Source organism: Orcinus orca, chromosome 15, assembly GCF_937001465.1.
Source record: "Orcinus orca chromosome 15, mOrcOrc1.1, whole genome shotgun sequence".
NCBI classification, from domain to species: Eukaryota; Metazoa; Chordata; class Mammalia; order Artiodactyla; family Delphinidae; genus Orcinus; species Orcinus orca.
Genome location: NC_064573.1, coordinates 5,430,820 through 5,455,211, shown reverse-complemented (window position 1 = coordinate 5,455,211; position 24,392 = coordinate 5,430,820). Strand labels below are relative to the sequence as shown.

Here is a 24,392-nt window from a genome sequence, read left to right as displayed (position 1 = left end):
ACCAATTTTGTATCTTTACCTTAAAATAGATAAAATTTAACTTATTAACTTAACCTCCTTTTCAATAGCATTGTGGTGCAATGCTTGATGGTAAGAATATTCACATTTATTTTAAAGGTACGTATACTAAGAATCATCCTTCCATCAGCATTGAATCCCGTATATTTCTAATTGTGAAATGCTATGAAACACATATCTCAAGAAAGAATGAATAAATAGCACATTCCCTAAAAAACTACAAGACAAGTTCAACAGAACAAAACAAAACAGAGTACAACAAAGTCGGAGAAGGAACCAAGGGCATTTGCTTACCTTGAATTTTCTTTTTAGACCCTAGTTGTGTTGTATTCAGATTCATGTTTGCTTAGAGACCCAATGAGGCAGAACCTGGAATGTTATGGCTATTTCATTCAACAAAGTAATATTTTCACAAAAAATAAATAAGCACACAAATATTTACTTAAAAGCATTCCTAAAAATTCATAAAACTGTGGAAATAAAATTTTTTCCATCAGCATGCAAAAATATTAAATCAACTAAAAGTAGTTTAGGTTTTGAGAATATATACTGAATTGAGGAATTACGTACATTTACAAAATAAACTAAATGCTAGTAAGCATGCAAAACAAAACATAGGAAGATTGGATTTGGGAATTGGAAATAATATTTTTCTCAATTTAAATCTTCTTTCCTCAAGACTTTTACTAATTTTAGGCCTAATAATACAATATAGATAATATTGTCTCCATATTAAAAGAAAACTGTTTCTACTAATCCTAGCTACATTTAAATATCAATGTTTACTTGTTTTAGCATACCATGCTATCATATGCAATTTGTAATGTATTATGTGATATGTGGAAAAAAGTGTTTTAACTTTCATACCAAAAATATAATACATTATATTGCAAAATATGTTATTTTTACATTAAAATTATTCAACAAGATGGGTTAACCATCTTGGTAAGGCAATTATTTCCAAATATCATCTCGTATCTTAAAATCTATAAATATTGATTGGAGCAACATTTATGACCATATGGAAGCAAATTAGCCATAAAAATTAGAGCCATAATTTTTATAGAAATAAATATTATATCTGTATAGAAATAAATGAAATCTCTTTGGTCTGTGTGTGCTCACACACATACACGTATGTACACAGACGGGATTTAGGAAAAGTACGCAGAGCACGGAAAAAGGAAAAGAAGAGGCAAAAGTTGAAATACTATGCTTTAAGTCATTAATAAAAAGAGAAACTGAAAAATGAAGACAAAATAGAACACAACATTCTGGAAGCATTTCAGTCTTCAGGTTATAGTTTTCATCAAAAAATCTAGAGATACTGACCGCTGGACGGCTTTATCGTGTCGAGACAGCCTGTGACTCGTGGTCGGCACCTCGTCAATCTCGTCGATGTCACAGGCATCTGCAGCATCTTGGGAGTAGTTGTGTTTCATGACGAGGATACTTCTTCTGTTCACAGGTGGGATGAGGGGTTTGACGGGCTGTGGGGACATCTCTGTCAAGACAGAAGCATCTCTTGTGCTGAGGTTGCTGCGGCTGCCTTTCGTACTGGACAGTTGTGATCCACAGTGATGGTCATGAATGCATTTGGAAGAGGACCTCCTCAGTTTATGGTAGTTTTCAAAGTCATCGGCCACATCTGCAAAGTCAGCTGTAGCTCCTGTCCCTCTGAGGGTGCATACCTCGTAATGAGGAGGTTCCAACACCTCCTGGAAAACTGTCTGGTCAAAGTCCGATTTCCTTTGGACATATTTTTTACGAGGCTGTTTGATCTGCACAATGACAGAAATGATAATAAGGATGATCACAATGCAGGAAGTCACGCCAATGACAGTCCCACTGGTGTTGGTCAGCTGGTCCAGCAGACTGGCTTTCCTCTTTTCTACACGTTGAGGAGAGTGAAAACAACAAACAAAACAAGAAACAACCCACCACGCGTTAATATGGTAGTCAGACGTACGTGGAGAACTTTAAATGAAACAGGCTGAGCATAAAACTTTCACTGTCTTAAACATAAACAAGTCTTTAAAAAGAAACAAAATGTTTCACTTTTCACAAGAACCCTATCTTCCAGCCTTAGAAACGCTCTCCCGTTGCACAGCATCCCTACTTTAAATGTAAATATGTTTTGAAGAACGTCTTATAAAACCTTTAGGATGTCATTTGCGAATCAATTGGTAATGGTAAAAACATTTCTCTTGGTATAAGAAACCTCACAAACTCTGCTAATGGGAACATGAATATACCTAAATTGTTTTGAACTTATTCTTGATGTGGATAACTGAAGTCTAAGTAACAGTATTCTGATACCAGAAGGTGATTACACTTTAAGACAGACACTTCCGGGATGTTGGCATGAGGGCTTCTGTGGGTCTTTCCCCATCATCGTAAAAGTTAAAAAAATAACATTTAAGGTTTCTGGAAATTGTCTTAAGGGAGGTACATTTATTCAAGAAACTCTACTGAATTTCTTTATGAACAGGGATGGTCTGTGGCCTTTGAGCTCCTCCACCCAATAGAAGCTTCTATCCCAGTAGAAGGTCTACTCAGGGTGGTTTCAGGCAACACAAGCCTCCTCTCCCTACAGGCCCCCAGTCTGGGGCTACAGTACCTCCCCAGGAAGGGCGAGCCACCTGCATTTCTCAATGCCCTTTCCACCCCCAGATCCATACTGCAGATGCTCGATTCCAGGCAGGAGTGGCTGGAATGTGGGGTCTCCCCTCCTCCTCCCAGGCCCCACTGGTAGGAAAGAAGGTCTACACCAGGCACAGCAGGTTGAGAATACAGGGCCCCGGTCACACTGGCTGCAGCTCACTCACAGTGTCGAGCTCCCTGAAGAGACAAGCAGAAGACCAGATGGCCCCTTTCTCCATCCTCACCGAGTGCCTTCTTCATAAAGCAGGGGTGTTCCTCTCAAAGAAGTGAGCCACTGTCCCTGCCCCACCCTACCATCCAGAGCAGTGGCGCAGAGGTTTTGTCCATGGAGAAAGGTGGGCCACCAAGAACCATGGGAACAGACCCACTTTAGGCAGGTAGAACGAATCCCTAACAGTGCTGTATAAGGTTCTTCACAAAATGCTTAATTTCCCATCCCTTCCAAAGTGGTCCCTTGGACACAACATGGATCATTGCCCATCTCCTCAAAATAGTTGATACTGGATCGGCTTCTCTTATTGACTCTGCACACCATGGGTACTGTGGCAATGTCTCTCTGCTTCTATCCACAGAGGACGTTTTAATAGAAGATATTGGACATCAAGCATGGAGCGTTATTTGCCCGTTTCTTTTCCTTTGCAAACTGGTTAATATTGGATCTGAACAAAAGAGGATATGTGGCACTTTGAGCTTAACCAAAACTTGCAACATTCATAACCAAGCCGAGGGATGCTCTCTATGTAAACAAACCTTTGCGTACAGGCTAGAGAAGGAAGCCGGAACATTGGAAGCGATTCTCATTGGAGAGGAAGAAGAGCGTTTTGGTAGGAAAATTGAAGTCGAGGTAAGTGGCTTTAGGTACCTGAAAGACCTAATGTTCCTTCAATACACTTTTATCTCTAGAGTATGTGCACTATGTCTGGTAAAGACGGACTGGATAAGTGAGAGGTGCAGCCACAGATGAAGGAGCTTCTGATAGGAAACGCTGCTTTGCATGAAAAGCTCCAATGCCCTGCTGCAGGCTCCAAAAAGGAGATTTGCCAATGAACATCAAGTGCTAAGGACAGTCCACTGCGCATTAGGGAATGTGAAAACTTCTGGTTACAGCACTAGTAAAAGCAAAGGAAAAGGCTAACAAATCAATTATAAAACCTACAGGAGTTCATAAAGCCAATGTACAATATATTTTTAAGGCTGTCTGATACATATAAACATTGGATAAACTTCTTCCCACGGTACAGGTAGAGGGATTTTGCAGATTCCAGGGACGAATGATTACCTTTACAATGATTTTCGTCCCAGGGGTACACACAGTTCTGGAGTCCATTGCAAACCAACGTATTGTTAATACACATGTTACTGTGGCAGAAGAATGTATTGCCTTCGCAGGGAGCTAAAAAGGAGAAGAAAAAGGCAAGAAAAAAGTTTTAACTGATGCTCAGTTGTAAATCACTCACGTTGCAAATCTAAAAACAAAAAGATTCGTGTGATAACATGCGGTCAAATTGAGAAAAATGGTAGAACTGACATTCCATTCTCAGAAGTGTTGCCATAGCGGTAATTATTCCTTGCGTTACTAACAGAGCTAGAGTTCTTCTAGATGTGCTCAGCTTATAAAACTGGCACGAGAAGTTTTCCATCATAAAAATGAAGTACATTATCCATATGGGTTCTTCTTTTTTTTATTTAACTTGGTGCATTCCTTTAGCAAAACTTAAGTGCCGACCACATGCATAACATTATGCTTTACACTGAAATTCTGTATGTATAAATTTGGTTGTCCTGTGCAAAAAAGATTTAGTTTAATGGAAATATTGAAATATTTTGGAAAGTATAGGCTTACAAAATACTAATTAAGAAAGTATAATATTATTTAAGCATATGAAAGAAGCAAAGAATATCACGGAGATTCAGAACAAGGGAAAATTTATTCTGAACAACATAAGAAAAATGTACATTATTCTCATCAACGTTTAAAATATATACGGTGATGCAATTAGCCTACTTTGCATATATATCACACGTTCTACTGACTTTAGGTACAATGGTCCATGCTCTCCAGATTACAATGCACATTGAGGGCATTGGGAGGTAAAATAAGAATTCCAAGAAGTATACAATTTGGCTATAAAAATAAGAGAATTAGTGACAAGTCTAATATAGCAAAGTCTAATGTTAGCTATGACTTCAATATTACAAAAAAATACACTTCTTTCATTGTCAGAGTAATTGGTCATTTATAATAATGCATCTCTAGAGTAATGCTACACTATGAATTATAGCTTAGATGCCATTATAGCTTGATGTAGACAGTCCTTTAAAGTAGTGTTTGTTTTTATCTTTGTAATCATCCCACATATCTCATAAAATGTAATTTTAGCCCTGATTTTTTTCGGTTATAGTTTTGTGGCCCTTTTAAGGATAGGTATTCTAGAAAAATATATTAGACACAAAACACATAATTTTCAGAGGTTCATCAGTCAGTAAAGTTTTATCAATGATCAATATTATCTAAACAGTGCAGCCATGTTATAATTAATTTTCACCTTCAAAACCGCTTATTGCAGGGTTGTTTTTTTTAAGGAAGTTGTCTCCCTTAAATGTATTTTCCATATTAATGAAAATTGTTAAGAAAATGCCTTGCGTAAGGTAATTTAATATATTTTAACATTCCTAGAGGAATCATTAAAAAAGAAATGATCAAGGGCTTCCCTGGTGGCGCAGTGGTTAAGAATCTGCCTGCCAATGCAGGGGACACGGGTTCGAGCCCTGGTCTGGGAAGATCCCACATGCCGCGGAGCAACTAAGCCCGTGAGCCACAACTATTGAGCCTGCGCGTCTAGAGCCTGGTGCTCCACAACAAGAGAAGCCACAACAATAAGCCCCAGCACCGCGATGAAGAATAGCCCCCACTCGCCGCAACTAGAGAAAGCCTGCGCGCAGAAACGAAGACCCAACACAGCCAAAAATAAATACATTTATTAAAATAAAAAAATGATCAAGTCTTGAAAATCAAAAGTGTGGCAAAGACAAAGGTAACTTGAGCCAAGCATTCCCCCGACTCTCCAAGCCCTTACCCCTACCCGCCCCCCCAGTTCCAATTCCCAGGAGAGCTTCTTCTTCCTTCTGCCTTGTTTGCCTTCAAGTCCCTGGTTAAAGAATAAAAAAGATGTAATAGTCGTTTTGAAAAACAAAGTATTAAAGAGTAGAAAAGATGCAGATGCAGTAGTCATTTTGAAAAGTATCATGCTGAACGTTTTATTGCGCTCCTGCTTTCAACATGGTATAAAGCTTTTATAGTGTGAAATGTAATGATCCAATCTATTACTGCAAAAATCCGATTTTCAGTCAGGAACTAAATTTGAATTTCTGTAGTCAACCATTTTGCAGAACTGATATGGTCTGTTTAGCAGGTAATGAATGTTGTCAAAACGTGTACACAGAACAAAAAAGTAGTTTTCCGCAAATAGATTAGAGCAGCTGCAAATTGCTTTAGTAGAAAATGTAAAAAAATCCACTTACTACCTGATAAATTGCAGTGGTTTTGAAAGTACAGTTAATCCATCAAGTAAAGAATACCTCGAAAAGAGCATATTTATTGACCTTCCAGAATGAGCTGGAAAATTTATTACAATTACTATTAAATAGGATGGGTTTGTTTTTATTTTTTTGTGTGTATGTGTGGTACCCGGGCCTCTCACTGTTGTGGCCTCTCCCGTTGCGGAGCACAGGTTCTGGACGCGCAGGCTCAGCGGCCACGGCTCACGGGCCCAGCCGTTCTGCGGCATGTGGGATCTTCCCGGACCGGGGCACGAACCCGCGTCCCCTGCATCAGCAGGCAGACTCTCAACCACTGCGCCACCAGGGAAGCCCTAAATTTTTAAATATATAGATAAAAATGGCATTGCATTCTGCAACAGTGAAGTATGTTAGTACTAACAGTATGTTAGTAAATACACTAGAGATTTGGCTTCCAAATTCTCCAAATGTAATTTTGGTTCTGTTTCTGCTGCTATTGCAAAAGTCTTACAAAACACCAATCAATGTGCCAGTATCAGTTATCATTAAATATTGGTGGTTTGACTGGGAATGGAACAGATCATCCAGTACCGTCAATGAATCCCATTCCTGACACACTACTTTACATCAAATAATTATACAAATGTGCCAGTTAACTGAAATCATCCTCCCTTAAAAAAATCACTATTATTCCAAGTACTACTCCATCTTTTCTTCCTTACTTTTGCTACATCTATAGAACTGCTGTGCAAACAATAAACAAACAAAAACAAACAAGGAAGTCTTAGCAGTGGCTAAGAAACCAATGTATCACAACATACCCCTTGAACAAAAATTAATTTTGTCTCATAGGCACCAAAAATAAAATCGATTGGATTCTGAATTTTCTTTATATTGCATATCTGAATATCTCTCTCATATAAAGGCAGACACACAATAGTTCAATAAAGATTCTTAGCTCTACCTCCTGCTGAAAGCATAAAACGGCAGCTTCCTGCCTCCCAAATCAAGCCATGTCCTCACTGCTCCTTCAAGGGTGTCTGAGTACATACACTCTGCACATAAGCATTTCCCACTGCTCCCCACACGTTCCTGAGATCTTTGGTTCATTGGCCATATAGTTCCCTCCCTCTCTCTGTCCTGGAATACCTATTCTCCACTCTACTATGCAAATCATATCAGAACTGTATGATCTTTACAGTTTGAAAATATCATTCCAATCTATCAGAAAATTATCTTTTCCTTAAATCCTATTCTACTTACAATTTTTAAAAGAGTTTAGCACTTAGTATATGCTTATCATCCTTCCCCATGAGTTCTTTGAGGCTAGGGACATGCTTTTAAAAAAATTACTTGTAATCTCTTATGTGGCTTAATATCTCTAGGCTTAGAGTAAATAGTCAACAGATATTTTTAATTGATTAATATCACTGAGCAAAAGTTTAGCTCTGGCCAGGCTGCCGACCTGAGTATCCCAGAGAACAGAAGATTCTCACAGGTGTGTTTACTGTGGAGAATTAGCCCTCAAATACAATACAAATTGTGATATTCTCAGAAACTAAATCCCATTCATTTATTTGGCTCTCTTACTATTGCTGGAAAAGCACATATTCTACCAATTTTTAGAGAACTTAGTCTACTTAGAAATTCAATATAATTGTCAAAAGCTATTGGCTCTTAAAAACCAGCCCCCTTATTCCCTAAAAGTATCTGGAAGAAACTCAAAATTAAGGTTTACCAATAATAAAGGGCAGCCAATAACGTAATCCTCAAAATTCAGAGTAACTCACACAGGCAGTTACCATGATCAGATGAATCTACTCATTTCTGGGACTAGGTCTTCTGTTGCTTTCAGAATAGCAAACACAGCCTCATATTGATGTTAAAAACTAAGTACACAGAAGAAAGTATTCGCATTGCTTTTTGCCTCTGAATTATTTAAAAGCACATTTAGACATAATGACTGCAGCTACTGCAAACTCACTTCTCTGGAAGGGTTTATTGAACATCACCATTTTATCATCCGCATCTAATGCTAAGTGTTTCTTTTTGAGAAAAGCCAGAAATGGAATGTAGTGAAATACGCTAGTCAGCCAAAAGAATGTCATATGTGTAAGCACAGCATTGTTATTGATTTAAATCATTCGGGTAACATAGAAAATGGATATTTTAACACTGCAAAGGAGTCTTTCCCAACTTTCCCCTCTTCTCTCATACGCCAGGACTTTCCTAAAACTATGACTTCCTGACTGAGATATTTTAACATCTTGGGGGTATATTTCTTTGCTACACTCATACCCAGTGTAAAATATCATTAAAGTTCAATTCTAAAGAAGAATTCCCCTCTTCTCTCATACACACATACACTTTGCACGATACGCAATTGTGCAAAGCGTCCCTGTTGGACCAGGTTAACTGTCCATGAACTTGAAGCTTAGAGAATGCTTCTCCAGGCACTTCATCCTGGGGTAGAGTCCTGACAACACTACAGCGGGTAGGGCTGCGTCTCAGGCTGTAGGGAGTGATAATTCCTAAGGAGAGATCTCGTCTTCCATGAGCACTTACTCAGTTACCACATCTATAAAATAGGGAGACAGATAATGCTTCCCTAAATGATTTAACTATGCAAAGAATGTAGGACAGTGCTGGCCATATGGACGCAAGCACTGTAGTTGTCATAGTAAGCTGTTCTAGAAGGCAAGTATTGTACAGAGGCTGTGAATTCAAAATGTCTGAGATTGAATCCTGGGTTCACCACTTCTAAGTTGTGTGATCTTGAGCAAATATTCCTTAAATTTTTCCACTTTTCAGTTTACATCTATATAATGGGATAAGTTTAAGGAGATACAGGATATAAAAGTTAAGTGATTTATATTCAATTTCCTAATTTGTAAAGTGACGATAGTTGTTCACAGACCTCTTGTTAAGACTAAATGAGAATATGCAAATTTGAAAGAACAGAGCACAGCCCTTTATGCAGAAGAGCACGCAATAAACGCTGTTTAAAAAGATGAGTTATACATAGAACTGTTGGTTTTCTCATGTGACAAAACAGCAGATAGTTATTCTTTAGGTAGTAAAATATTGTAATAAAATTAATATAATTAAATGGATTATGCTAGATCAATAAGATGTTATATTGGGAGTAATATTTAAAATATTTAACAATCATTACTTCATGGAAACTGACCAATCAGAGTTAAAGGGATGCTGCTGGACATACCACACCAGTGCCTTCCACCCTACCTGTGTGTACACGTTCTACAACACCCCAGTTTACAGTCACTTGTAAGAAACTGAAAAATAAACTAATGCATAATGAAGCATCTTTTTCTCAAAAACGACAGGGGAATGCTTATTTTAATAAGTTTCCTACTATATCTACTTCCAAGTCCTTATTCTAGCAAACTATGTATTTCACAAAAATTCAATCCCAAGGACTAAGTGGACAACTCCCTTCTATGATTCAAAAAGTGGTTTTAAATTAATTCTGATAGTACATGAAGTAGCACAATGACAGGTAATACAAACAATTAACTTTACAATTTGCAGAAGGTTCTTACCCTCTGGCTCTCCTAAAAGTCATTATATGAGCTTAGTAATATATTTGAATGTGAAAACAAAGTGAACAATACACCAGAGCCCTTCAGCTTCAAGGTCTTTGATTCTGTGTTACTGTACTATTTACATGTAAAAAGAAAAAAATAGTCTATAACCAGTCTCCATTTTTTATATCCAAGTACACAATAAACACACCTTTCTAAGACATGCCCAGGACTTTCCTAAAACTGTGACTTCCTGACTGAGATATTTTAACATCTTGGGGGTATATTTCTTTGCTACACTCATACCCAGTGTAAAATATCATTAAAGTTCAATTCTAAAAAAGAAGCAAAACAGAATCTACGCATGTGAAATATCGATACAATAGCAAATGGAGATTTTAAACGTTTGTACTACTTTATAGGAGGAAGGTTTCGCTATATAAGGTATTTGTGATATTCCATCATTCCCAGAATAACAAGACCATCAAGATAACATGCATTTTCTAACACCAAATTGTAAAGAGAGATATTCAGGTCCCATCCTGGGAAACCAAGGCAAGCAGTGTGTAAAAGAGACTAGATCTTGGTCTTTTGGGTCCAATATAAATCCAGGAGTGTTCTGAAATTTTTAGTGATCCTGTGAAACGGAGGCTTGGATAAAAGTGACATTTGTCCTACAATTGTATTAACAGAATTTTCAGTACAGAGAAACACAATACACAGATGCAGATTTTGAAATCATCTAAAGGTCCTTTAAGCCCAATTTTAAAATTCCAATTTAAAATACCTTAAGTGAACAGTTATGTAAATATTGCAAAACAAATTCTTTGGAAACATGAAATGTAACTCAACAGTTTGCTCTGGCAAGGAAGATGTGTACTGCAGAGTAGGAAGACTGAGAAATCCAGTGTGTTCCTGTGCGTCACCCTTCTGGTAATTCTCAGCACCTTGTTTAGAGAAGGCATACGCCCAAAAGCATATGTTTAATCTTGTTTAATCCAAATATCTCTATTTTACTTGTATACCACTTAACAGACAACACAAAAACAAAAGCTTGGCAAGTGTTGCCCCAGTGTTCAAAAATCATTATAGTGGTAGGATTCTTAATTCTTAAGGGGTCATAGAATAGTATGGAAATTACTGAGGTATAAAGTTGGGTGAAAAATAAGGATACAAATTGTTTCAAATTATAAAGCCTCACATGCAAACAAACATACGAAAAATTTTACTGGAAATACTAAGCTGAAATGTTAGCAATGACTATGTCTAGGATATTTACAAGTTATATTTAATTTTCGTTGGGAAATTTTTTCATATATGCACATACATATGTGTGTATATACACAAACATATACACATATAGTTACTTCTTATGATTGGGAAAAATCTGATAACTTTTCATGAAAAAAAAAGCCAAATATTAATCCAAACAAGTCTATTTTATCTTTCAAATTTTAACCAGTAAAAGAATAGATTTCAAATAATAGTTATACTTTATTATTTTTAAAGATACTTAATGAACTCAATATTTCACTGAATTCATTGTTTTCTTTTGGACGTTTTGTCTAGTTTTAAATCCTCATATGTTCCCATTCGTCCCACTAGGTGGGGAGCATTTACCATTCTTCAGTGAAATAGCATTTCAGTCCTTCAAGATGCTTAAATCATGACGGCATCTGAGACAAACAACCTTTATACCTACATATTGCTGATTCTTAAGGAGTAAAAACGTTATCAGGAGACAAACAAACGAATTTTGGGCATATTTTAATTAGGTTAAGGAGGACAAGAGGAAGAAGGGCAGCCACACACTCAAAATAAAGGAAATTTTATTTTAAAATATAATAAAGAATCACCAAACATATATTTTATAATGTTAAAGGTCTAATCATGGATATATCATCATTTTTCAGGATCATGTCACATGCTTATAAATACTGCTCCAATTCTGTAATTAAAAGCCACGTAATTCATAATTGCTATTTAATGCTACCAGCACTAATGCTCATTCTATTAGAGTCATTTCTTTCCTCACCCACTACCTTGCTTTTCAAGTCCAGAAATTCCACTCAGGGAAAATTAAAACAAAATGAAAATAAAAACTGTCAGATTTCTCTCTGAAACCTTGATATTTCAAATACCTCTGCTTTCTTATTAATGAAACTATCATTTGGTAGATCTGCTCAAAGTCAAGTTACATCATATTTCATCAAGAAAATTTGGAAATAGAAGAGATGCTCGATCCTATTTTTCTTTAAAAATCATTATATCATTTAAAAATTGCTTGGGGCTTCAGATCAGACGCTCCTGCCGCCCCCACCCCCACCCCGTCTCCCAGCCCCCAACCCATATCTTGTTTCATTCCACAGGTATTCTCCTTGCTTCTTGCTTCTCTCAAATTCTTATCTTTTAACCGCTTTAATTTGAGGTTTGTCAAAAGCTCACGCCTCTATGTGCTGGCCTGTGTGAGAATAGACCCCCCCCCCACACACACACACGCACACACACACACCCATGTCTTTGAGCTTTCTACTTCTGCTCTTTTTTATTCTTATTTTCCCAATCATAACTTGGAGTGGAAATGGTCACAAAAATGCATGGAGAAGCATCAGAACGAGGAAAGAGCTGGGAGTACGTTTACATGTCCTTGCTTCATTTCCTGAATTCAGCTTGTATCACCCTTGAAGATACTGATTTATTAAAATTTTCTGACAGTCTAGAGGCTCTACAGTCTATCACTTTCTTTGCCTGAGAGATGGGAACAAAGCTTAAAATTATTATAATTATGTAAATGTGATAGGTACCTGCATTATATATTCAGGTAATTAATTTTTACTAAATAGCAAAATCTGGCACACTGAAAAACTCAGTTACTTTTATTCAATAATCATTTTGATCTTTCAGGTGCAAAGGTGATTTTCCCTGCCCTCTGAGGCCTTTCGGCTGACCCCTGCAGTCAGGCTCCCGGTGATACCGAGCAGGACCCTCTGGGGCTCCTGGGCACAAAAGCCTTTCTGTGTCCCCCATTTCTGGATTACAGGAAATAGGCTTCATTCAGCCTCCATAACCTTCCCTGAGTTCCAAGGAGCAGGTTTAAATAGATGTTAATTAGGGAAGTGAGGACCAGTCAAAAGAAACAATAGAGCAGCCTAGAGGCAGGGTCTGGGTCCCCCCTCAAGGGATATACTTAATATTTCTGAGCTGTTTTACATATACTGAAACCGCCAGCAGGTGGGAGAAATTAAAGGTATGCTGCCCACGAGCATGTAGCCCCCCCGACTGGATGGAACCAGAAGGTTGATGATGCTGACTCCCCATTACCTCACCACCAACCAATCGGAAGAAAGTCCACGAGCCGATCACGCCCTCTTTGAACCATGACTATGAAACTTCTCACTACCCCCTCCAGGTCCACACACATTTTGAGGGCATTAGCCCACTGTGGTCCTCTTTGCCTGGCAAAGCAATAAAGTGATTCTTTTCTACTTCACCCAAGACTGTCTCTGAGATTTAATTTGGTGTCAGAGTACAGAGGCTGCATTTGGCTTCATTCTCATGGGCTCACACTTCCGGCTCTGACTCCTATCTGAGACCCAGATTCGTTCGGTCCATCCGAATCCCTAAGTAACATCCCCACTTGGCATTCTAATTACCATCTCAAATGGAATATGGCTGGATGGGTTTAGATAGCGGTGATCATCCTATAGTCCTCTTCCCTGCCTCAATTCCCCCCTCACACACTCTCCCGACATTATTATTATTATTATTATTATTTTTTGTGGTACGCGGGCCTCTCACTGTTGTGGCCTCTCCCGTTGCGGAGCACAGGCTCCAGACGCGCAGGCTCAGCGGCCATGGCTCACGGGCCCAGCCGCTCCGCGGCATGTGGGATCCTCCTGGACCGGGGCACGAACCCGTGTCCCCTGCATCGGCAGGCAGACTCTCAACCACTGCGCCACCTGGGAAGCCCCCTCCCGACATTATTAAGGTGCATCGCCTCGCTCCAGGCTAAAGGCTCAGGGTCATAATTGAGTCCTCTCTGCCCTGGCACCCACATCAAACTGTCCTGTAGGTCTGTCCGCTCTCTCTCAACTCCAGGCTCTTGGTAACGTCTCCACTGGTACTTCTGAGTGGTCTTTCACCAAATGGTCTCTTACACGGATCCACAGACACAGTGGCCAGAGAAGCCTTGGATATTTAAGTGTAAATCCGATGGAGTTTCATCCCCTTTTAAAACACTCCAAAAGCTTCCCAATAAAGTGAAATCAAATCTCAAACTCCTTGGTACCCCTTTGCTTACCCCAAATCTTTGCCCAACTTACTTCTGAGCACAAGGATCACCCAACACAACCCAGGGCACTCATGCCCACATCCTTCTCCAGCACATTACCCCGTGTTGTGTTTTTCCACAACACTTATTAGGATTTGAGTTCATCTTTTTAAAGTTACTCTCTTGTACATCATTAGCTTCCTTTAATAAGAATGAGGGGCAAAGGCATTGTTCTGTTCACTAATTTATCACTGCGCTCAGAACATCAGGTGCCGTATCGTAGGTCCTTAATAAATACTTGTCCACGAGACACTGGAACAAAACTTCTTTAAGCAGTAAAATGGATATGCCATATTCTCATTAAATTCTAACAATGCTTCTAATGTCTAAGGAATAGCTAAACTTTTCTTCATGAACTTGATGGAAGAAAATATCTAAAACATCAGAGATCCCAATTATGAGTGAGCCCCTGCGTCAGCTTTCAAAGACGTCAAAAACTGGATTAAAACAATGTAGAGCTTGCTGCTAAACACCATTTTTAACGGTGAGATTCTAATCACAGAAAAAGAAAATGTAAAAAAAATTTTAAATATATTTGGCCATTAGAATTGCCTCCCAAAACAATTGTTTTGTTTTGTTTTTCCCAAAATGAATGGAATAATTTCCCTGCCACCATACTTTAAACATGCAATGGCCCTTGGGCTATGCAATTAGAGGAGATGTCATTTTACTTGAAAAATGCTGACCAGATTTGAGGCCAGAAATAGGTTTGTGCATCTTCTCGTCATCTCTTTCATCAGCTTCATATTTTTTTTTTGAAAAATCAATATCTGCTTCCAAAACTCTATGTTCCAATGTGACTTAGTTATCAGTCAAGATATCCAGTGTTATTGTTAAGCTATAGCTTAATCTTTTTTCTAATACAAGAAATTCTATTCACAATCTAATCCCACTCACATTTATTAGATCCCCCCAATCTCTCTGCTAAAATTGCATATTCCTACTGTTCCAAAAGACACGCTATTATGAAAAGAGAAGCACCTTCAGGAGAAAATTATATTCCATAGATAGAGGCCATTTCATTCCTCACAGAGGGCAAGGACCACGTCACGATCTATCCATTCCATTTGATGCCAATTAATTATTATACATTTTTATACTATGATTATGTCTGCATTGGGTCAGCTACCCCATGATTTATTCATCGTGTGCAATTAGATGTGACTCTAGTTACAGTAACTAGGATATTATATTTCTTTGGGGTCTGCACTCTATTATTAGGACCTGGACATGGGGTCCAGGGTTTGTTTCCATAGCTGATGCACACATATATGCAACAGTTGTTAGGGTAGACTCATCATTTTGTTAAAGGTATTAATGTATATTTGGTCTCATTATGGAACATGCCAACTCCCTGAAGGAGGACTTGCAGTAAATAAGGATGAAAGCCAAGCATCGACAAAGCACCATAGCCTCAGCCTTGTGATTCTGTTAGTTCAAAGACTAACGATTTGGAGTAATAATTTCCTTTCTCCATAGCAAACATACATTGTTTATTGTCATTGACAGACGTAAACTATGTAGCTGTGAAGCCAGAATCAAAGAGATCAATAGATATTATCCCCAAGGATCCTACCAAAAATTACAAGGAATTTGCTGCCTTTATTCTTGTCCCAGGATCCCTGGCAGACACTTAACTAAAGACAATGTTGATCTAAAAAGTTCAATGAAAATTCTACAAAATTTTCTAAGTAATTCAACATATAAATACGGTAGCCAGAATTAGTTAATATTTTTAGTCTAAAAATTAGTTGAGGAAATTGATTTTAAATTTTAATTATATCACTAAACTATATATCTATATGTATAACTTTTCTTCAGTGATTTGAGTTAAATGACCAAATAATTTAATATCCAGTAATAAATGTCCATAGAGAATTAACTTCAAATAATAAGATATGCCTGACAGTTGTTGTTGTTGTTGTTGTTTTTTAATGGTACAATAGGACTCAACTAAACACTTAAAAAGAAAGAGAGAAGGGTGAGTCTCTGGCAGTTTATACAATTTTATGTCATTTTCCTTTGCTCAAAAGTCTCATTATATTTGAAAGTAAGAAACTACTGACCCTAAAAAGTTTCAGTATACTGTTATCCCATTAACAGACAGAATAGTAGAACCATCTATTGACTCTTTGCTCCGTTCTAGACACATATATTTAAAACTTACAGCTGTCCTGTAATGATTCCTCATTTTCTGGAGAATTCACATTTAATGTCAAGGTGTTACAGGTAGGAAAATAGAAAAATTAGTTGACCAGCACCAAATTCATCCTTTTATACATTTTCTCATCCTATTTCATATTTTTTAAACAACAAAAATTATTTTTTCAAATGACAGATTTGTGATTTTCTTTCTAAAATGTTAACATTAATCTTAAAATCTCCAAACACATGTATACTGGCCAAAAAGTACATATTGATATCTTCATGATACATTCCTTTTTTGTATTTTGCTGTAGTGAAAAGATATTTAATTTTTAAATAACTTCTTTATATAGAAGAAGATTTATTCAGTGGTTGGGAATGAAGGGAACACGTGTTTAGATATACAATTACCATTTGGCATTATGAACCGTTGTTCTTCAAGTCAACTAAGTTATGTTTTCATAGTCTCAGACTAGAGTTTGTCAGTTTAATAATAATAAAAAAAATCTAACCTATTGTGTTTAGTTGAATAATGGCTCCCAAGTTTGTCCATGCCCTAATTCCTAGAACTTGTGAATGTCACTTTTTATGGCAAAGGGATTTTGCAGATGTGATAAAGTTAAGGATTTCAAAATGGGGAGATTAGCCTGGATTATCCAGGAGGGGCCTGTGCAACCAAAGGCGTCCTCACGAGAGGAATTTAGAAGCTCCAAGGGACAGAACATGATTTAACAACGTAGCAAAAAGAGCCTTGCTGGCTTTGAAGAAGGAATAGAAGGAATCCAGAGACTGGGACAGGTGAGGGAATGTATTCTTCCCTAGAGCTCCCCTAGAAGGTGGCCTTGTTGACACCATGGTTTCAGCCCAGGGAAACCTATTTCAAATAATACGTTTGTGTGGTTTTAGGCACTAAGTTAGTGGTAATCTGTTACAGCAGCAATAGGAAAACTCGAAGCTGATTTCTCAGGGTAATCAGAGACCTGCCCCACTAGGTTCCACAGATGTAGCTATGGCTGCACAATATCAAAATGGGGAAGGAAAGGTCAGAAGTGGGAAAAGGGAGGAAAGAGATCTCTGAGGTGGAAGAGCAACAGTTTGGAACCAGGACACCCTGACAATTTGTGAGTCACAATTAGCTGGGAACTGTGTTAAGAGCAACATTTTCTAATTCTTTACATAGTTTAAAATATCAGAGCAAACATTTATTCATATCACCTGCGAGAGAAAGGGCTGATGCTACTCTACCTCTACTGTTCTAAGGACGCTGCAGAAATGTGGGCTTGGCCACCAGTATTTGCCATGCAGTAAATCAGCCCTCAGTTAAGTGTGTCTTTAAGGTAAATGGTGGAGAAATTCTGCCATAGGCTGTAGTGACGCTTAAGTCTAAAACAGTATGTTATGAGACAGAAATGTGGTATCCTCAGCTGTTGCATAATTATCACCCCTCCAACAAAACCTCCAATGATCAATTATTATTTTCTGAAATCATAAATGAATCTTAATTTTCCCAATAAAGAAAATAATGTATAACTTGATATCTTGTAATAACCTACAATGGAAAATAATCTGATAAAAAAATGTATATATATAACTGAATCACTTTGCTGTACACCTGAAACAAACACAATATTATAAATCAAATATATTTAAATTTAAAAAAAGAAAAAATTATATATCTTGTTTTCCTAGATTTAATAAATCCCTTCAGAAAGTCGTATCAAATTATATTTATTGCTTTTAAAATGTTTACTAAAACAACAACTTTTTGTTGGAGAAAAATCATAAAATACTGATAGTAAGCCTCATCCTAAAAATAATGTTAATTGCACTGCCTTCTACACATATGTATTACATATATAATACATACTGCATATTAAATATTTATCACACATGTTTACAAGAATATATTTGTAATGTACATGTGTTTTGCTTGTCACTTGTTTTTAGAATTTTATTTTTTAATATAGTTTATTGGCAGTATCCATCCAACACATCATCGTAGCAGTTACAAGAACATAGGCATGTTTCAAGAACCATGTAACCAAGCCATTTAGGAAGTTTTCATTTTTTAAATGATTCTAAACATTCTCATCACTAGTATCTATTCTTAGATTCATTTTTTAGATCAACAGGTAAGACCCTATTTTTGGTTTTTACCTGTTTTAGAATTTTGATATATAGTGCTAAATTAAGAAAACTTTTATTTTCCTGCCAGCATACATAAATTTTCATTTCACCACACCATCTCCAAAACTGGGTATTTCATCATTGCCAATTTTTTAAAACAATTTGATACCTGAAAATGATGTCTCATTCTTATTGAAATTTATGTCTTTTTGTTTACTAATATGAATAGGTGTTTATTTCCTATACCAGTAGGCCATTTACGCTTCTCTATGAATTAACTGTTTACTTTATTTGCCCCATTTTCTGTTGCTATATAACATTTTCTTATTGTCTTATATAATCTGTATTCTTTTTTTATTGTTGCTTATTTATTATTTATTTTTTTGAAGTATAGTTGACTTACAATATTGTATTAGTTATAGGTGTACAACATAGTGATTCAGTGGTTTTATAGATTACACACCATACAATCTGTACTCCTTTTTTTTTTTTGCGGTACGCGGGCCTCTCACTGTTGTGGCCTCTCCCGTTGCGGAGCACAGGCTCCGGATGCGCGGGCTCAGCAGCCATGGCTCACGGGCCCAGCCTCTCTGTGGCATGTGGGATCTTCCCGGACCGGGGCACGAACCCGTGTCCCCTGCATCGGCAGGCGGACTCTCAACCAGTGTGCCACCAGGGAAGCCCACAATCTGTACTCTTTACAGGATAATAATATTTGCCCACTGCCTATCCTTTATGTTGCTAATTGTCCTCCAGCTCAGCTTTTCCCTTTTATTTAAATTTAATTTAAATTACATGTAAAAATTTAAATAATAATACATCTTGAATTTTGTATATTTGTATATAGTGATATGTTCCCTTACCCATGGTGTGTTTTATGTCTACTTTATTGAGATATGCCCAAACCTGACTCATAGTCAGCAATTTCCCCATCATATTTTGTGTATTGTTGATATTTAAATCTATGCCATCTGGTATTTACACTGCTATAAGACATATATAAGTAAATCATTCCTGTATTAATAAAGTGGTCTTAATCTTTTAAAAATACAGCAATTCATAATGATGAGGCTTGGAGATCTATACCCATAAAATGTTAATTTACATTTAAATCTATGTTGTAATTGGTCACCTTGCTCCCTCTAGCACTTAACAATTTTCTTTCCTTGCTGAAAGACATACAGAATATAATGCCTTTTGATGTTAGCATTTACCCCAAACTTGTAAGTGTGTTTTGCCTAGATTTTTCTAGAGGGAAAATTAAATATTATTGTTGAGAGTTGATTATTATCCACGTTTTTTTTTGGTGTATTTTCTCAGAGTGTTACCGACCTCTGTGCACTTTTACAGTAATAATCAAATTAAAATTTATATATATTTTTTTCCCTCTAGGAGCCATTAAATTTAGTTTATTGAGGTGATATGGTAATTTTACTGGTGCATTACAAAATGGGGAATTTGCACTACCTAGGACAGAATGCAAATTGGCTATACAAGAGGCAGATGGCAGGCCAAACCGTGTTCCAGACAAGAAAGGATAAGATAATAAAACTGAAGAGTGAAATAATAAACAATTATGGTGACAGAAGAGTAAGGATCCTACTAGTATAAACAAATGATGGAGAAAAACAACTATACAGGGGGCTTCCCTGGTGGCGCAGTGGTTGAGAATCTGCCTGCCAATGCAGGGAACACGGGTTCGAGCCCTGGTCTGGGAAGATCCCACATGCCACGGAGCAACTAGGCCCGTGAGCCACAACTACTGAGTCTGTGCATCCGGAGCCTGTGCTCTGCAACAAGAGAGGCCGTGACAGTGAGAGGCCTGCGCACCGTGATGAAGAGTGGCCCCCGCTCGCCGCAACTAGAGAAAGCCCTCGCACAGAAACGAAGACCCAACACACCCAAAAATAAATAAATACATTTATAAAAAAAAACTATACAAGAAGAGAATTTGGCTTCTTAGAATACAGTGTTTTAGTGGGTAATTTACTGAAGTAAATGAGAAAGTGTGTGGCGGGAGGGACAGAGTACCAGATACAAGGGAACGTTTGCTGAAGTGAGTTACACACTTGAATTCAATTTGAATGAGTGCGGCTGCACCTCAAGAGGAGCAACCTTCTTATTCATCTTCATGCCATCAGTGCCCGGGCACTTCCTTGTTTACTGAAGGAATGACAGAATGAATGGAGGAACACAAAGAAGTATAAAAATGAAAACTTATCAATGACTAGGTAACACAGTAGTAGTTGCTCAACTTTAGGGTCAAGCTGATGTTGGAGTGATTATTTTTCTTATACTGCCTACAGTTCTATCTTGTCACATGTCTTGAACTACCAAATTTAGGAACAGTAATACATTACTAAATAATAATATATTTATTAATATATTTAATCAATATATTAAGTAACGTATAGAGATTGCATTTGGGTTATCCATTCTATTAAAAATTACCCATCATTACAACAAATATGCTTCAGCCTTCTATTGCTGAGTAATAAATTATTACAAACGTTTGGGCTTAAAACAATACCCACTTAATATCTCCAGCTATGCAGGTCAGAAGTCTGGGTTGGGTAAGGTCTCTCTTTATGATCTCACAAGGCTAAATCAAGGAGGCAGCTGTACTGGGTTCTCTGGAGCATGGAGGCCTCTTTCAAGCTCATTCAGGCTGTTGGAAGAATTCAGTCTCTTGTGGCTGCAGAACTGAGGTTCCTGCTTTCTTGCTGGCTGCCAACGGGGGGACATTTTTAGCCCCTAAAGGCCACCATCATTCTCTTGTCACATGGCCCTTTCTGTAACATGGCAGTGTGTTCCTTTAAGGCCAGGAGGAGTACTGGCTGCAGCTTATAATGTCTCTGACTTCTTCCATCCCTGACCTTTAGAATTTCTTTTAAAAGGGCATAAAGATTATTATCAAGATTTGTTGAGTATTGTCAGACCAACCAGGATATCTGGTACACTTCTATAGAGCAATAACAACCTATCCGAAAGAGAAATTAAGAAAACAATCCCATTTATAATTACATCAAAATGAATAAAGTACCTAGGAATGAATTTAACCAAGGAGGTGAAAGACCTGTACTTGGAAAACTAGAAGACAGTGGTGAAGGAAATTGAAGATGACACAAATGGAAAGCTACACCGTGCTCAAGGATTGAAAGAATTAGTATTGTTAAAATGTCCATCCTACCCAAAGCAATATACAGGTTCAATGCAATTCCTGTCAAAATACCCATGGCATTTTTCACAGAACTAGAACAAATGATTCTAAAATTTGTATGGAACCACAAAAGACCCCAAATAGTCGAAGCATTCTTGAAAAGAAGAATATACCTGGGGGTATCACATTCCCTGACTTCAGACTATACTACAAACTACAGTAATAGAAACAGTATGGCACAAAAACAGACACATAGATCAATGAAACAGAACAGAGAGCCCAGAAATGAACCCATACTTTCATACTTTCCCAAGCCTCCCAAGAGTATTGTTTTATTACAGCATCAACTCAAAGTCCTAAATCTCATCTAAATCTCACCAGCTCAAAGTCTGAAATCTCACCATCTAAGTCACCTAAATATTGTGCAGACAAGGCTCCTGGGGGCAGTCCTTGAAGGAGTCTGGACTTCAGTTCCTGAGGTACAGTTCCTCTCCATGTGGACCCATGAAACCAAAGAGACAAACCACCTTCCCCAAACTCCCAACACAATGGTTAGACAGGCATCAGAAAATAGTTACAGAGATTCTGGTTCAAAGGAGAATGAAGAGTAAATAGGAGTCACTGGTCCACAACAGTCTTGAAATCCAGCAGGGTAAATGCTGGATTTTTCTTGATTATATTTCCAGTTCTAGGACTATGCCTCTGTAGCTGTGGACTTTGCTCTCCAGGCTCTCAGTTCTGCTCCCTGAGTCATCCTTCTTTTCTCATGAAAAGTAACATGTATATGCAGCTGAGTGGTAGTATCAGATTGCTTCAGGCCACTAGAGCCTTAGGGTTCTGATAACTGTTTTCATTTGGTTCTCTCCTTTCCTTTCAGTCCAAGCCGACAGTGTTTCTGCTGAAATAATTTTCTCAAGAGGCTTGTGGGTCTTCCTTGAAATTCACTGGGCTTTGTTCTCTTAGACAAATATCCCCACCCATAAATCTATTTGAGAGAATCCTTTCGCTCCCTTGGTTACCACTGTAATGGCTGAGGGTCATTGCCCTTCCCCTCCTGGAGACCCTCTAGCTTGACTTAGAGGATCTATAAGGTCCGAATTTAACCTCTTCTTTGAAGGGCCTTTTAGTTACTAAACACTGAGATTTTTTGATGTTTCTGATGGTTGAGCAAAGGTTATACACTCATATTCAGCCTTTTCTCTCTGCCGTATTTTCAGCGTCATTTCTAACTTTTAACACCTTTGCCACCTGAAGAAGCTGGGGCTTTAAAAACCATCCAGTCCTAATTCCTTTTAGTTTAATAATTCTTTAGATTTATTTCTCCCCTTCCTCATGTTACTATAAGCAGCAAGAGAAACCAGGCTATACCTCCACCACTTTTCTCAGTAGTCTACTTAGTTATAGAGCCAATGTTTGTCACTTACAAGTCTGCCTTCTGACATCGCTGCAGGACACAATTTCGCTACACTTTCTGCCACTACAAAACAAGGATCGCCCTTCCTCCAGTTTCTAATAAATACTCCTCACTTCTATCTGAGCCCCACTGGCAGCCCTCCAAGTCCAGGTATATTTTAACCACCTGTCTGAGGCAATTTAGGCTTTTTCTATCATTATTCTCAAAATTCAACCAACCTATGATCACTGCTTGATTCCAAACCTGTCTCCACCTATTAGGTATTTGTTATAGCAGCATCTCACATACAGTACCAAAATCTGCAATAGTTTTCTATTGCTGTGTAATAATCACCCCAATTTTAATATCTTAAAACGACACCCAATTTTTATCACACAATTTCAGAAGCCCAAGTACTGGATCTTTTGCTAGAATATTACAAGGTGAAATCAAGGCATCGGTTGGGGCTGTGGTTTTCATCTGATTCTCAGGGTTGTCTTCCTAGCTTATTCGGGTTGTTGGTAGAATTCAGTTCCTTGCAGTTATACAACTGGGGTCCCCATTTACTTGCTAGTCAATGGCTAGGGATGTTCTCAGCTCCTAGAGTTCACCCCTGTAACAGGCAGGCAGTTCACAACATACCTGTTTGCTTTCTTCTTCCAGGCCAGCAGTCTTTCCGACTCATGCTTCACCTTATTTTGGGGAGCTCACCTGATGAGATAATCTCCCTTTTGATGAACTCAAAATCAATTGACTAAGACCTTATTTACATCTGCAAAATAACTTTTGCCATAGAATGTAATTTAATTACAATATGATATTGTAGGATTCTGTGCCTTCCACAGAATCCTTCAATTCAACTCCTCTTTAAAATTAAATATTACTGTATGTATATTTCTTTACTGTAAATAAATCTGTAGTTTAGGCTCTATGGCCTTTTGCCATAAATTGATATGAAATGAAATACAAAGTCTCATTTTAGCAAATTATTGTAAACATTATTCCCACATCTTTAAAATGAACAATTTTCTTTTCATCTCTTTTTACTTACATGTCTGTTTTTAACAGAAATAGGCTGCCCATTAATCAAGCATTAAGCGATTGAGATTTTATCATGGTGTAAGTAAGAGCCGAAGAGCAGCTGAAGGTAGAACCTCAGAAGTCACAATGAGATATCACTATTGTATTCATTCATTCTAGTTACTGCAGATTCACGGTGTGTTCAGGAAAAGGCAGGATCAGAAAATCTGGCTTGTGACTCAATGTGAAGAGGTACATTTCACGAATGTCTCCATTATACATATACAATACTTAAATATACAGTTCTATCATAGTTGATCATGCGTTTTCATGTATAAGTATGCTCAACATTGAAATTACACTAACCATAATCAATTCAAAAAATTTTAGATGATTTTTTAGAGCAAGACCAACGTCTTTATAAAAAGTGATGCAAATGTGTAAAACTCTATTCTTATAGGCAATCTTAAA

At 37.6% G+C, this 24,392-nt stretch overlaps 1 protein-coding gene across 3 annotated transcripts in view; it reads right to left on the bottom strand.

Moving 5' to 3' along the window:
* Positions 1-24,392, bottom strand: part of NETO1 (neuropilin and tolloid like 1) — a 100,491-nt gene that overhangs the window by 10,364 nt on the left and 65,735 nt on the right. For 2 of the 3 annotated variants that reach the window (XM_004280005.3, XM_004280006.3), the window contains exons 8-10: positions 3,962-4,075; positions 1,351-1,909; positions 313-387 (exon numbers count right to left, since the gene is read on the bottom strand). In XM_004280005.3, coding sequence (XP_004280053.1) covers positions 327-387; positions 1,351-1,909; positions 3,962-4,075 — 734 coding nt within the window. In that variant the 3' untranslated portion in view covers positions 313-326. Of the gene's footprint in view, positions 1-312; positions 388-1,350; positions 1,910-3,961; positions 4,076-24,392 lie in introns of those variants that run through there. The other variant, XM_049697938.1, reaches the window with a different exon arrangement.